This window comes from Typopeltis vanoorti, chromosome 6 (genome assembly GCF_054136105.1).
Source record: "Typopeltis vanoorti isolate ZY-2024b chromosome 6, IOZ_Tvanoo_1.0, whole genome shotgun sequence".
NCBI lineage: Eukaryota > Metazoa > Arthropoda > Arachnida > Uropygi > Thelyphonidae > Typopeltis > Typopeltis vanoorti.
In genome coordinates, this window is record NC_143554.1 from 156246896 (window position 1) to 156260532 (window position 13637).

Sequence of the window (13637 nt, forward strand, 5' to 3'; positions counted from 1 at the left end):
ATAAATTTTTATGGTTTATATATATATAAAAGCCTGTGTATCTCAGTGGAAGTGGCGCTTGGCCGCTCGAAGTTAGACCTAGGATCTAATCTAGTCGCCGACTGGATGAACCTTTTCTAAGCCTATCTTCGACAGGTTCCCGAGTTAGTCGATCTCTGGCATGGGTAAGCGGGTTTTTCCTCCCAGAAACTCAGGTTTTTCGTCCCGTAAACTGAAAACCGACCATAGTACCCACATTATTTTAGACAGTGACATAGCTTGTTAGGGTTAGGTACCAAGAGAAGGCAGCACTTCTTTGCCAGCCTCTTCATCGGTGGTGCCATAATTAGTGATAGACATGGGCCAATCTCTGATTGGCTACCGGTGGAGATTGAACTGCCCACTGAGTCTCCAAAACCTAGCTAGGGTATAAAGGCCTCGCCTACTCCCTATTAGGAAATAAAAGGCGTTAGTTGATTTATATATATATATATATATATAAAAGATACCAAGAAATTTCATAAACTTGGTTATAGTCCTTTTTCTCCCAAAGTAAGCAAACAGGAAACCTAGGACACTAGCAAGTAAGCCAAGTTTGTGCCTAAAGTAATTTCCGGTCTGAGGCAACTCGTGATAAAGGTGGCATAAGCTCTTATCACTTGCCTAAGTATCGCATAATATAAAGCATACATCCTTACGGACATGAATAATGTTATGTATATGGGAAGGGTCACTACCCAGACCGGTTACAATCTTTATTGTGGTCTCGTCAGTGGGAGCCACACTCAGAGGTGGTGATACCAAGGTTGAAGTAATGCAGAAATTAGATTTATCTATACGAGTTTTCACAAAGGTGCTAAAACTTTATTAAATAAAAATCTCAGAATGAGAGAAAGATGTAGAAAGTTTTTTACCTTGAGTGTACTGTACTATGCGTTTAAAAACTTTCTACATCTTTCTGTCATCCTGAGATTTTTATTTAATAAGGTTTAAGCACCTTTGTGGCAACTCGTATAGGTAAATATAAGTATAGATAAAAATATAAATATGTAAATATAAATATAGTATATAAATATAAATATATAAGTATAGGTAAATATAATATTAATTTCACAAGATATGTTATGCATCTCTTTTGAAAGTAGTGAAAGTTAAACACAACCAACAGCTAAAATATTACGCACGCATTTTTCTCAAAAAGCATAAAAGGAATGGTAATGGGAAATTTTTATTTATTGTAGGAAATCCAGAGAGAAAGGGAAGAACTAGAAAGGACACTTCAGGTAAGTGTGTAGGAATTAATAAAGAGCCTTCATAGTACTGGAATAATTTCGTAGCATACCACATCCAGCAAGCAACTTGATTAATGTTTTATTTAGCATATTCATTCATGGATAAACACAAAATTACATATTTTACTATTAGATATGCGTTGAAATTGTTTCTAATTAGAGTTTTTAACTTCTACAATATGGACACATGAAGTGGAAAACAAATGTAACTTTTTTTTCAATTATGACAACCTTGCACAGTTTTGCATGACTGATTATAACATATAAAGATAACAATGTTCCAGAATTCTAGAAATAAACTGGTCATTAACTGATATTAAGTACTTTTCTATAAATATTATAATACACATACCAGCCATTGAATTAGAAACCTTTATTTAATATCGTGTTAGAATTCCTTTAGACCAAATTACTTGCGGTTTAGCATAGATTCCAGAAGATGTTGGATTGCATCTACGTCTATAACATACTAGGGTTTAACCCCTCTTACTAGCTCAGAGTAGACGAAAGAGCAACATTGCTCTGGGATCTGTTTGTCTAACATGTCTAATTTTTATGGTTTATATATATATAAGGGAGTTAGTGGATTAGAACTGGAAGCACTGAAAGCTCAGCCTGTAAAAGGAGACTGAACTGACCAATAATATGAATGAGGCAGAACCAGATTCCAATCTACAGAATGCTGAAATTCTTGAAAATATACAAATAGTTGAAAGGAAGCTATCAGAGAAGGAACAGGAACTCGCAATAAAAATTATCGAGCAAATGAACAGCAACCTGGAACGAGTTAGGCTTCCAGTATTGAGACAAGTACCTCAACGAAAACTGAACGAACTCTTACAAGAGACCAATAAAGCTGCAACCGATATTTCTGCTGGAACTATTGGACAATGGAATCAGCTTATGTACTCAATAGCCTACGCCGCAGGAATCAAAATGGAAGCATCGACTGGAGAATAAAATTCTTAAACTCAGAACAGACATGAGCAAATTGAAAAATCTTAAGTAAAAGAAGCTGAAAAGCACGAAAATCCGAAATTACCTCATAAAGAGATATAATATTGAAACACGACCTACTGATGAAGTATTAGACGAACTGAAGCAAAACAAATAGTTGCAGTTGCAGCTAAAATAAGAATATGCAGTGGCGCATTGAACAGTACAAGCAAAATTCGATGTTTCTCGCAAATCAGCGCCAATTTTACAAGAAAATTGATTGCTGCAGGAATGATAATTTTAAATAAAATATAAAAATACCGAAGAAAATACACTTAAATTTAGAAAAAAAACCTATGGGACAATCCTAAGAAGCACAATAACAAGGCAAAGTGGATTGAACAAATTACGAACGAATCTCAAGAATGAAAAATGGACCAATTGAAACTAACAACTGAAATGGTTCAAAAGCAAGCTAAAAAGATAGAAAACTGGTCAACACCCGGGAAGGATGAATTACATGGCTACTGGTTGAAATATCTAACAGGCTTACATGAAAGACTCGCTAACCAATTTTATGATGTTTTAGAAGAACAAAGCAAAGACGAGAGGCTCACGGCAGGGAAATCTTTCTGATCATAAAGAATAAAGAAAAAGGTCCAAACCGACCAATAACTTGCTTGCCAACAACTTTTAAACTGCTCACAGGCATGCCAGCTGACAAAATATACAGCTATTTTAAAGCAAATTCTCTTTTCCCAATTTAGCAAAAAGGAAACAGCAAAAATTCGAAAGGCACAAAAGACCTATTGCTGATTGATAAAATGATAATTCTGAAAAATTGAATACGTAGAAAAATCAACCTTCATATGGCTTGGATAGATTATAAAAAAGCGTTTGATTCGGTGCCTCATAGTTGGATTTTAAAATGGAGTGGTAAACATAAAAAGGAGTATCTTTCAAGGAGATTGATTATCTCCTCTATCGTTTATCTTGTCATTGATCCCCTTAACTAGAATTTTAAATAAAACTGTTCGTGGTTATCGAACTGCGCAGAAAAAAGTTGAAAGATATCTCATCTTTTATATATGGACGATGTGACGTTGTACGCAAAATCAGAGAATTAACTCGAATCGTTGCTTAATAGTGTGCATATATTCAGTCAAGACATATAATTGGTTTTTGGCTTAGACAAATGTGCAATTGCTGGAATAACAAGAGGAAAGTTTGAAGATCTGAACGAAATCGAGAGCTGCTCAAAGGTGAAATAATCAAGGCAATAAAATTCGAAGATAGCTACAAATATTTGGGAATTTTAAAAGCATCAGAAATTCTGCACAATGAGATCAAAGAAAGAACTAGAACAGAATATATAAGACGACTAAGAAAACTCCTTAAGCCAATGCTTAATGCTGGAAATTTGATAAAAGCAATTAACATCTGAGCTACCTGTTCTGAGATATTCAGCAGGCATTAGTCAATGGGCCCAGTTAGAGATGGAAGATTTAGACCGAAAACCTCGATAATTAATGACAATGCACCATACCCTCAATCCTCGCAGTGACATTAATAGGCTATTGATATCTCTCACCCAAAAAAGAAGGCAGGGGATTATTACAAGTAAAGCAAGTTATTGAAGAAGAAAACGAAATTTGAATTATTATCTGCAACAAACAACGGAAAATTTTTTAATTGAGGTAAGCAAAGAGGGTTTCTTTAAACCCAAGTAAAAGTGAGAACTAAAAGATGGAAAAATAAGGCATTGCATGGAAAATACCTTCACAGCATAGAGGACAACACAGCAACATGACCTGGGAATGGTTAAGAAATGGAGCACTAAAGAAAGAAACAGAATCGGTAATTTTTGCGGCACAAGAACAGGCCATTAAAACCAACGTTATGAAGACAAAAATACAAAAAAATTCAAGAAGACAGTAAATGTAGATTGTGCAAAGAAAAGGAAGAAACGGTAGACCACATTATAAGTGGGTGCAGCAAAATCGCACAAATTGAGTACCGTAAAAGGCGTGATAACGTAGCTAAGATAATCCACTGGCATTTATGTAAAAAGTATGGGATTAAAGTATCTAAAGACTATTGGAAGTATAAAGTTCACCAGAAAGTGGTTGAGAATGAAAAAGTTAAAATACTCTGGGATTTCGAAATCCAGACTGACAACAGCTTGGAATGTAATACACCCGATATAACAGTGGTTGAAAAAAAGTGAAAACAAGGGTGTTACGTTTATCGAAATATCAGTACCAGGAGATAGTTGGATTGACGACAAAGAAACTGAAAAAATTACAAAGTATCACGATTTGCAAGTCGAAGTTGAACGAATCTAGCAAAAGAAAACGAAACTTGTTCCCATAATAATAGGTGCTTTAGGCGCCATCCCTAAAGCATTGAAAAAAACACCTAGAAGAACTCGACTTACATGAAGTAAAAATTGGGCAGCTGCTAAAGGCCGCTTTGTTCTGCACATCTTTCATTTTCAGAAAGTATTATCTATAATATAAAAAAGTGTGTGTGTGTGTGTGTGTGTGTTAAAAATACCAAGATATTTCATAAACTTGGTTTTAATCCTTTTTTTCCCCAAGTAAGCAAAAAAGCATGTAAGCCAAGTTTGCGCCTAAGATAATTTCAGGTCTGAGGCAACTGGTAATAATGGTGGCATAGGCTCTGATCACTTGCCTAAGTATCCCATAATACAAAGCACATATCCTTCCGGACATTTTTAATGCTATGTATTATGGGAAGGGTCACTACCCAGACCGGTTTGAACCTTTATTTAGGTCTCGTGAGTGGGAGCCAGACCCAGAGGTGGTGATACCAAGGTTGAAATAATGAAAAAATTATATTTATCTATACGAGTTGGCACAAAGGTCCTTAAACCTTATTAAATAAAAATCTCAGGATGTGAGAAAGAAGTAGAAAGTTTTTTACCTTGAGTGTACTATATGTTTAAAAACCTTCCACATCTTTCTCTCGCCCTGAGATTTTTCTTTAATAAGGTTTAAGCACCTTTGTGGCAACTCGTGTTGGTGAATATAAGTATAGATATAAATATAATATATAAATATAAATATATAAATATAAATATAAGTAGAGTTATAAATATAAATATTTAAATATAAATATAGGTAAATATAACATCTATTTCACAAGAGATGTTACGTATCTCTTGTGAAAGTTAAATACCGCAAGCATCTAAAATATTACTTCGACATTTTTAGAAAAAAGCATAAAAGGAATGGTAATGGGAAATTTTTCTTTATTGTAGGAAATCCAGAGAGAAAGGGAAGAACGAGAAAGTACATGTCAGGTAAGTGTGTAGGAATTAATAAAGAGCCTTCATAGTATTGGAATAATTTCGTAGCATACAACACCCAGCAATCAACTTGATTAATGTTTTATTTAGTACATTCATTCATGGATAAACACAAAATTACATTTTGCTATTAGATGTGCGTTGTAATTGTTTCTAATTAGAGTTTTTCACTTCTACAATATGGACACATGAAGTGGAAAACAAATGTAACTTTTTTTTCAATTATGACAACCTTGCACAGTTTTGCATGACTGATTATTACATAAACACGTAGTTCAACATTAGGGCAACTCGTTGCAACGGTGGTGAAGTGAAACCTATTGGTTGTTTATATTTAATTAATTAATTTCGGTGCACCTTTTTGACAATTCTTATAGCAGAGTATATAAGTTCTTTTCGCTATAACCTCAGTATTAATTTGGTCTACCTACTCACTGATGAGACCTCAATAAAGGTCGAAACCGGCCTGGGTTTCGACCTTTATACAAGTGACCCCTTCCACCATATTGTACAACATCATACATTTGCTAGGAGATGTGTTTTTCATTATGGAAAATACTAAGAATATTGATCAGAACTTTCCCTACCTTTGCAACGAGTTGCCCTAGTGTTGGACTACGTGTTTTGACTTACGCTAGTATTCGCCAATAGTTTACTATATTCGTCATGAAACTCTTTGATTCCGATCTTTGAGTTTCTTATTCGGTTTTGAAACAATCTGAGATTTAATATCCCCTTAATTTAAATGATGTTACATCGCCGAAGTGAAGCCCATCGGTTCTTTATATTTAAGTGATATTAAGTACTTTTCTATAAATATTATAATACACATACCGGCCATTGAATTAGAAACCTTTATTTAATATCGTGTTAGACCTTCTTTAGCCCAAATTACATGGGTTTCTCATAGATTCAAGAAGATGTTGGATTACATCTCCGTCTATAACAGACCAGGGTTTAACCACTCTTACTGGCTCAGAATTGACGGAAGAGCACTTTGCTCCGGGATCTGTTTGTATAACGTATCTCATACATTCGTATTGGGGATCATATCCTGGCTTCGTGGTAGCCAGGGAAGTGGTGGAACTCGTTGTCCTTGCTGAACAATTCTTGCGCGATGGAGAGTAGCATTGTTGTCCATGAAATAATCGTCACTTGCTACATAAAAAGTCAATATTACATGATGGACTTGATCGGAAAGAATGTTCAGATATTCCTTAGAGGAGCTCGATCGTCCAGCAATATCAGGGAAGCCGTTTCGTACCAAGAGAACACGCCTCACACTTTGACACCTCATGCAGAACCTTGAGTTATCCTTACATGATACGCTAGGTTTATTGCTTCACGTGACTTCGCTAAACTCTCTGCTTACTGGTTGTACAAAACAAGGTGTGCCGTGACTCGTCAGACCACATTACGTTTTTTCTAGTCTTCCAATTTTAATCGCAGTATTCCTGACACCACTGTAGACGAACTTTCCAGTTCTTCGCAGAAATCACTGGTTTCCATATGGGCTTGCGACTCCCAATACGGCCCCCTCTTCAATCCCCTGCGTATAGTTCAGTGGGTTGAGAACAGCCTGAATTAAATGCTTCGGTCAATTGATGCCCAAAGGAAGTTGTGTTGGTACACATAAGCCTTCTCATACGACTGCGATCTCGTTCTTGACAGACTTTCCTAGAACCACAGTTACGTCTCTTAAACAAGCCATGTGGTTTATTTTTTCACTGATTAAATAGCGGGGTATCTTACCCTTTCAGAAAAACCAGTGATTTCTCATGGTTTGATTAAAACAGTTCTGCTGTTTTCCAAATCCTGGCTCCAGCTAGACAGGCACCCATAAAGAGCCCTTTATCGAACTTCAATCTTCGTTTTTACCATTGTGGTCAACACTATTGACGATTACTGACCAGGAGAATTCTTACATAGTTGCCTAGTACACGTGACCAAGTATTTTACATACATGCTGCGTAAATGACGTTTACATATATCTGCGTAAAGATTTCTAATATAGTGGCCGGCATGTGTATGCAATTGTAATATCCATTTACTACATAAAAGTTACTAAAAAATACAAAAGCGGAGTAATTTCTTGTTTTTTGTTACTTCAGAACCGTGATGTGGTAAATGAAGAATTGCAGCTCGCACTTGAAGTAAGTCTCTTTTATTTCAAAAATGCTTGATAAATTATTTTGACATTAAGTAACAGGAAAAGGATGTATTTGAATATCAGTGTAGTAGAACGTTGTATATTTTTTCTAAGAGAAAGAAGTTGCATTCTTCTGGTTTCAAGGAAGTTATAACGAGGCATCTTAAACATCAACTTATAACAATCATTAGAAAAGCTTACTCTACATGCGCTTCCTTTCTCTATGATCTCTCCCTCTTCGAAACGTATTTTTCTACATGTTGTTTTATAGCTTTTTTTTTCTGTTTGTTCATAATATGCGAGACTGTAATCACCTGCTGAGTTTTCGGTCGGTTTCCCTGCACGAAGCAAAATTGGTAGTTTAGCCAGGTGTGTGTGTGTGTGTGTGTGTGTGTGTGTGTGTGTGTGTGTGTGTGTGTGTGTGTGTGTGTGTGTTTAGTTCAGTTGTTCAGACGAGAAAATCGGACTTTCCGCTAATTCAAGCAACAAAAGAAGTAGATATACAAGATTCTTTTTTTTTCTGAGATGATGTTGGTGGCTCTATTATTGAGCATATGTATTATGCTAAGCTTCTGGGAAATATGGTGAGTTGATTTGAAATGAAGGTATTGTCCAGTGCGTGTTGGTTTACGGTGAACTGTTAGCTTGAAGGGTATCCAAGAAATAGTAGTTGATTATCTTTGTCCAGTTCCAAAGTGATTGGTATTTTTTGATGGAAAGAATTAATTTTGATTAAAAAGTCCAAAAGAGCTGTTTTTGTGTCCGTCGAAATTATGAAGTCATCATCTAGATACCTCCACCTAATCAAGAAACTCGCAGATGGACCCACACACTGGACGCTACCTTCATTTCAAATCAATTCACAATATTTCCCAGAAGCTCAGCATAGTACATGTGCTCAAAAATAGAGCCACTAACATAATCTCAGAAGAAAAGGACCTCTATGGTGAACTTACTCATATATCAGAGACATTAATAGATATATAAGATATTATTTCACTTCTTTTCTACCCAGTAGATAGCGAAAAATCACATTTCTTATATTCCCCTGAGGGACGTTAACAAACTCGCCTGTCTGTCCATAGTAAGCTAATTCACAGGCAGTCAAAAAAGCACTTCATGCACTTTTGGTGATTTAAGATGGCCTTTTTACCTTGGGCGAATGGATGTGGATTGCTAGTTTGAATGGGATATGGATTTTATATTTGCTAAGAACGTTGGCTATCTTTACTGATGTGCCTGGGATATATGAGACATTGAGAGTTTCCCTATATTCTTGTGTTCTGACAGGATAAACATTTAATTTGCCTTGTTTTAATACTTTTGGAGTTATCAAAATCGTGGCATCTTCATTCATCCATTTCTTTGGTTAATTAGAAATAGCAACTAACGGTTTTGTAATGCTAATCCATGGAAATACTTCACATATTAATGTCTTCTTCCGCACATGGATTTTAGACCAGGTGGCCTGTTCCGGTCTCATGCTATCTCTTTCTTGGTCTTCCGATTCTTCTTTTCCCACTTATTTTATATTTGTATAATATTTTCAGTAGTCTGCTGTTGTCCATTTTGATTTAAATGTTCTATCCATTTTGGGTTTAAACTATCTCATGTAGTAATTAATTGGTTTTATATTCAGAGGTTGTAGAATTTCTTCATTTGTTTTATGGTCCAACTTGATATATCCACAGCTATTTTTCTGAGAAATTTCATTTCTGCTGTTGGAATTCGTTTTTCATCTTTCCTTTTTTATTGCCCATGTTTCGCTTCCGTATAGTAGAATTGATTTTTAACAAGACATTATATAGTCTGATTCTAGTATGTTTTGGTACTAGGGATGGCTTAAATATATCATTTATTATGCCATTTACTTCGACAAAGTTTGATATTTTAGTGTCTGTCTTTTTCTTCTTCGTATGATAAATCACATCCCAAGTATTTGAAAGTATTTACTTGTTCTGATATTTTATTATCTATCACTATTTTACTTCTTGTTGGGTTTTTCTTCTTTGAATGCTATTATCTTTCTATTTTCTTTAGATATTGAAAAGCAGAGGTGAGAGGGTACATCTTTGTCGTACTTCTCTTAATATATCTTTCCATTCTGAGATGTGTTCTAATTTAACTGCTATTTTATTTCCTGTATATATTTCTTGAATGGATTGTAAAAGTTGGTTTGGTATGTTTAAATCGGTTAATATTTTAAAACAATTTTTGTTTACTAATTTTGTCAAAGGCTTTTTCATAATCAGTCAAGGCCACGCGAAAATTATTAATAGAAAAGAGAAGAGAAATTCTCTTTTCTTTTCTATTAATAATTTTAGAGTAAAACATACACATTACATTATGCATACATATTAATGTAATTTTGTTTTTACTTTTGATTTAGACCTTCCAAAGAAGATCTGAACAACTAGAGCAAGTGCCAAATGTAAGTAAGATTTGTTAAATGAATATTTACCATATTCAAGAAAGAATCACACTGTATCACAGTAAATTAGGATTACGAGAGCCCGCACATGCACATTCCGACGCAATTTCTGACCACGTAGTGCCACAGGTGCATGGGTGGACGCTCGTAATCCAAATCTTGACGGTCATCAATTATTAATCTCTCTTGAAGTAATTACTGTATATTACTGCCTAACAGGCATGTAGCTCTTTGGGCAATTACCTTTTGCAGTGCAGTAAATTTAAGTGGAATGACTACTGGCAGTTTATTGGAAACTGAACAGATACCTTATAATCATCATCTGGACACAAAAGAAATGTTCCTTTTCTCTTGTACGTAAATATACAAAAAGGTTCCACGCCACAATCTTATTTTATTCATCTCTGCCACTCAATTCAAATGTACTGGCAGTTTACTACCGATTTAAATTCATCACAATATGGATGTTTCTATGATGATTATTATAATATGTTGTGACAGAGGACTAAGAACTCTTAATTCCCCCCCCCCCAAACACACACACATATACATCAAAAAGGTCATCAGCAGTAATTTGCATGTGATTTTCTTTTGTTTATTTCTTTATTTGTCAACAGGAAGTTACTTTTACATAATCAATGCCATGATTCTTCAAGCCTTTATAATATAGTTTTGAAAAACAAATTACGAAATAGGGTAGTTCTGACATTGCTCTTTGGACCATTACAATGCACCGGCACATTCGACTTTCGCATTCGGTAATTTTAACAAAACAAAACCCACTTCCTTACCTGCCTTTTTCTGCTGACATGGCACTATATAAATTCTATCTATTCTCCAAATCAAAATCCTGTGATCTCGTAGGGATATAATAAAATTAAATGCATGCTGAGTTGAAGAATGGCAACAGAATTTTTGCTTCATGGTATATGTAATCGAAACACAATCATTTTAAAAGAGTACAAGAACGATAGTTATACGTTAATCGTTAAATTTTGAAGTTAAATTTGATCATATGTAATCGAAGAATTTAGTTTGGACTTTAAATTATACTTTTCTCTGTTAGAGATATCTGCTAAATAACCTTAACAGCCAGAATGAAGAGACAGATAAATTCTCAAATATTTTGATGTTCCCTAAGGGAGCTAGCGAAATTCCTTTAATGCTGACTTCCTTGTTCTTCTTCTCCATGGTTTTTTTTTAAATCGCTAAGCAGCTGTTTTTCATAGTGTTACCGATAGATGAGTTCATAAATTGCGATAATTTTGATAACTTAGCACCGACGTTTTCCAAATGCCACCATATTGTGCACCTAAACACTAACTGATATTATTGACTGAAACAATATGAGTTCTACGTCCATTTTTCTGATTTCTGGTACTAAAAACCTTTGTTCCCAAATGGAAACATTTCGTATTAACTGATCAATTATTAATGATAAATAACAGACTATAATGAAGATTATCCGCCATGCTGCTTAGTGTTCCGCTAATGATCCTCATGCGTGTGTTCGGTTCAGTTAAGTGGCTAGCAGAAGTGTATCCAGTATCTCACCATACTAGAAACATATCGTTCTCTGTTGAATACACATGTCATAAAGAAGTTGTTTGCAGAGAGCTATCATCCCAATTATATACCAGTATGTTTGTTAGAGATGTTATTTCTAGTCGTGTGGTATAGTGGTTTTCTTCTAATGTCAGCTCTCTTCTTGTGTTACACCTAAATGGTTAAGAGTCGACAAAAAATTTGACATTAATAACATGAGCTCAAAAAAGTTGTGGTTTGTTTTAGAAACTGTAAAAACCACCTAAGGCGGCCCCCGTCCCTGAACTCACTAATTATGAACATTAGTAACCAAAACCATTCTGAAACTAAACCAGATGGTATAAGATTAATTCATTTAACTGCATATAATTCGCGTGTAATTATTTAATATATCTGATTATACGCCCACAAAGATTATTATTTATATATGATGCGGAAATATGTTTATAAGTATTGACACTTCACCAACATCAAATTCTCTGTTGAATTACTTAATAACATTCAGAAATTCTCACCCATATCCATATGTGCAAAGAATCCGATACACCACTTGAGGTCTGACCCGATTTTTACCACTGGGCATGAGTAATGATTTCAGCCAATAAAATTTTCCTGCCTCTCATTAAGTTTTAGCACACGCTGTTCTAAAAAATGAACATGGAAATTTTTAAAACCACTTTAAAACTTCCAGTAAGCCTTAATAATGATTTAACACTGAGCATCTTCCACTTAAAATGCTATCCAGTTAAGGTCGACTGAAATAAAGTAAAATATTTCGGTTATTAATTATCCACGTGCGTCATAGTATAAATATACCGAAGATTGTCGTCAGGATATTTTAGAAAAGTAAAATATTCAACCCACAGAAGCTTAAGGTTAGTAAGCCTAAAATGTACCACAATATAGACAGTTTATTTCACAGTCGCATATTTTTTACTTAAAAAGTAGAGTAAAGAAGCATACTCTTGTATTGAAAGTCGCCGTTGGCTCGAAGATCCACTCGAGGCCGTTGTCTCTGCAATCAATGGTAATACAGTCTGGTATTGCTTCAACTGGGAAGAAATATTTCGAATGACGAATTAAAAATAAACAAAAAAACTTAATAACATTCACGATAACAAAATGAGTCAACTGGATGAAAAAAATAAGGATATTATAATAAAAATCAATATCATTCCGTGCAACAAAATAATTTGCATTTACATTGAAATAGCAAAATGAGTTTAACCTCAAACCCAATACACTAAAAGCAAAATTTGCGAAGTAAACCTAAAAATATTTAATTATAAAACGGCAAATATTTCTTATTTGCAGGTCAATTTTAATTAAATCTAATTAATATATTTGTGTTAATTGAATTTAAATGAATAAAGTTCTAATTAAATTAGTTAACACGTTTGTGTTAATTAAGCGTATAATTTATTATAGGCTTTGACTCAAAGAAATGAAGAAATGAGAATCATTCTCGAGGTAAGCGTGATCTACTTAATGGTATAAATCCTATAATTCAAGAATATTTGAACATAGAGTTATATTATGCAGAAATTTTGTACTCAAGTATACGATACTACGATACGAATAATGCACAATTAATATATTGCAGAATATAAGGAGGGTACAAGAGGAATTAGAGGCTACACTCTCAGTAAGTGTATACCATTATATATATATATATATATATATATATATATATATATATATATATATATAGATAGATAGATAGATAGATTATTTATTTATTTTTTTTTATTAAACTTGATAAAATATACATTGGAAGATAGATAAGAAAAAGGACTATTTACATATTATAAGAATGCATATTACATACAAAAAAGGATTTTCTTTTTAGAAGTGGTGGACAGGATTTGTTTTTTCAGTAAGAATCAATATTACAGTTCAGTATCACTTTTAGTTATTTTTCAGCTGAAGTCTGTTGTCGTCGGCAATCCAGAACAGGGTACCAGTGGGATTCCA

At 34.2% G+C, this 13637-nt stretch overlaps 1 protein-coding gene across 4 annotated transcripts in view; it reads left to right on the forward strand.

The window, feature by feature from the left end:
• LOC150106130 (uncharacterized) overlaps nucleotides 1-13637 on the forward strand; it is a 130715-nt gene that overhangs the window by 45058 nt on the left and 72020 nt on the right. For all 4 annotated transcript variants that reach the window (XM_090393881.1, XM_090393880.1, XM_090393883.1 and 1 more), the window contains exons 8-13: nucleotides 1221-1262; nucleotides 5491-5532; nucleotides 7650-7691; nucleotides 10077-10118; nucleotides 13092-13133; nucleotides 13267-13308. In XM_090393881.1, the coding sequence (XP_090250007.1) occupies nucleotides 1221-1262; nucleotides 5491-5532; nucleotides 7650-7691; nucleotides 10077-10118; nucleotides 13092-13133; nucleotides 13267-13308 (252 nt within the window). The remainder of the gene's footprint in view (nucleotides 1-1220; nucleotides 1263-5490; nucleotides 5533-7649; nucleotides 7692-10076; nucleotides 10119-13091; nucleotides 13134-13266; nucleotides 13309-13637) is intronic.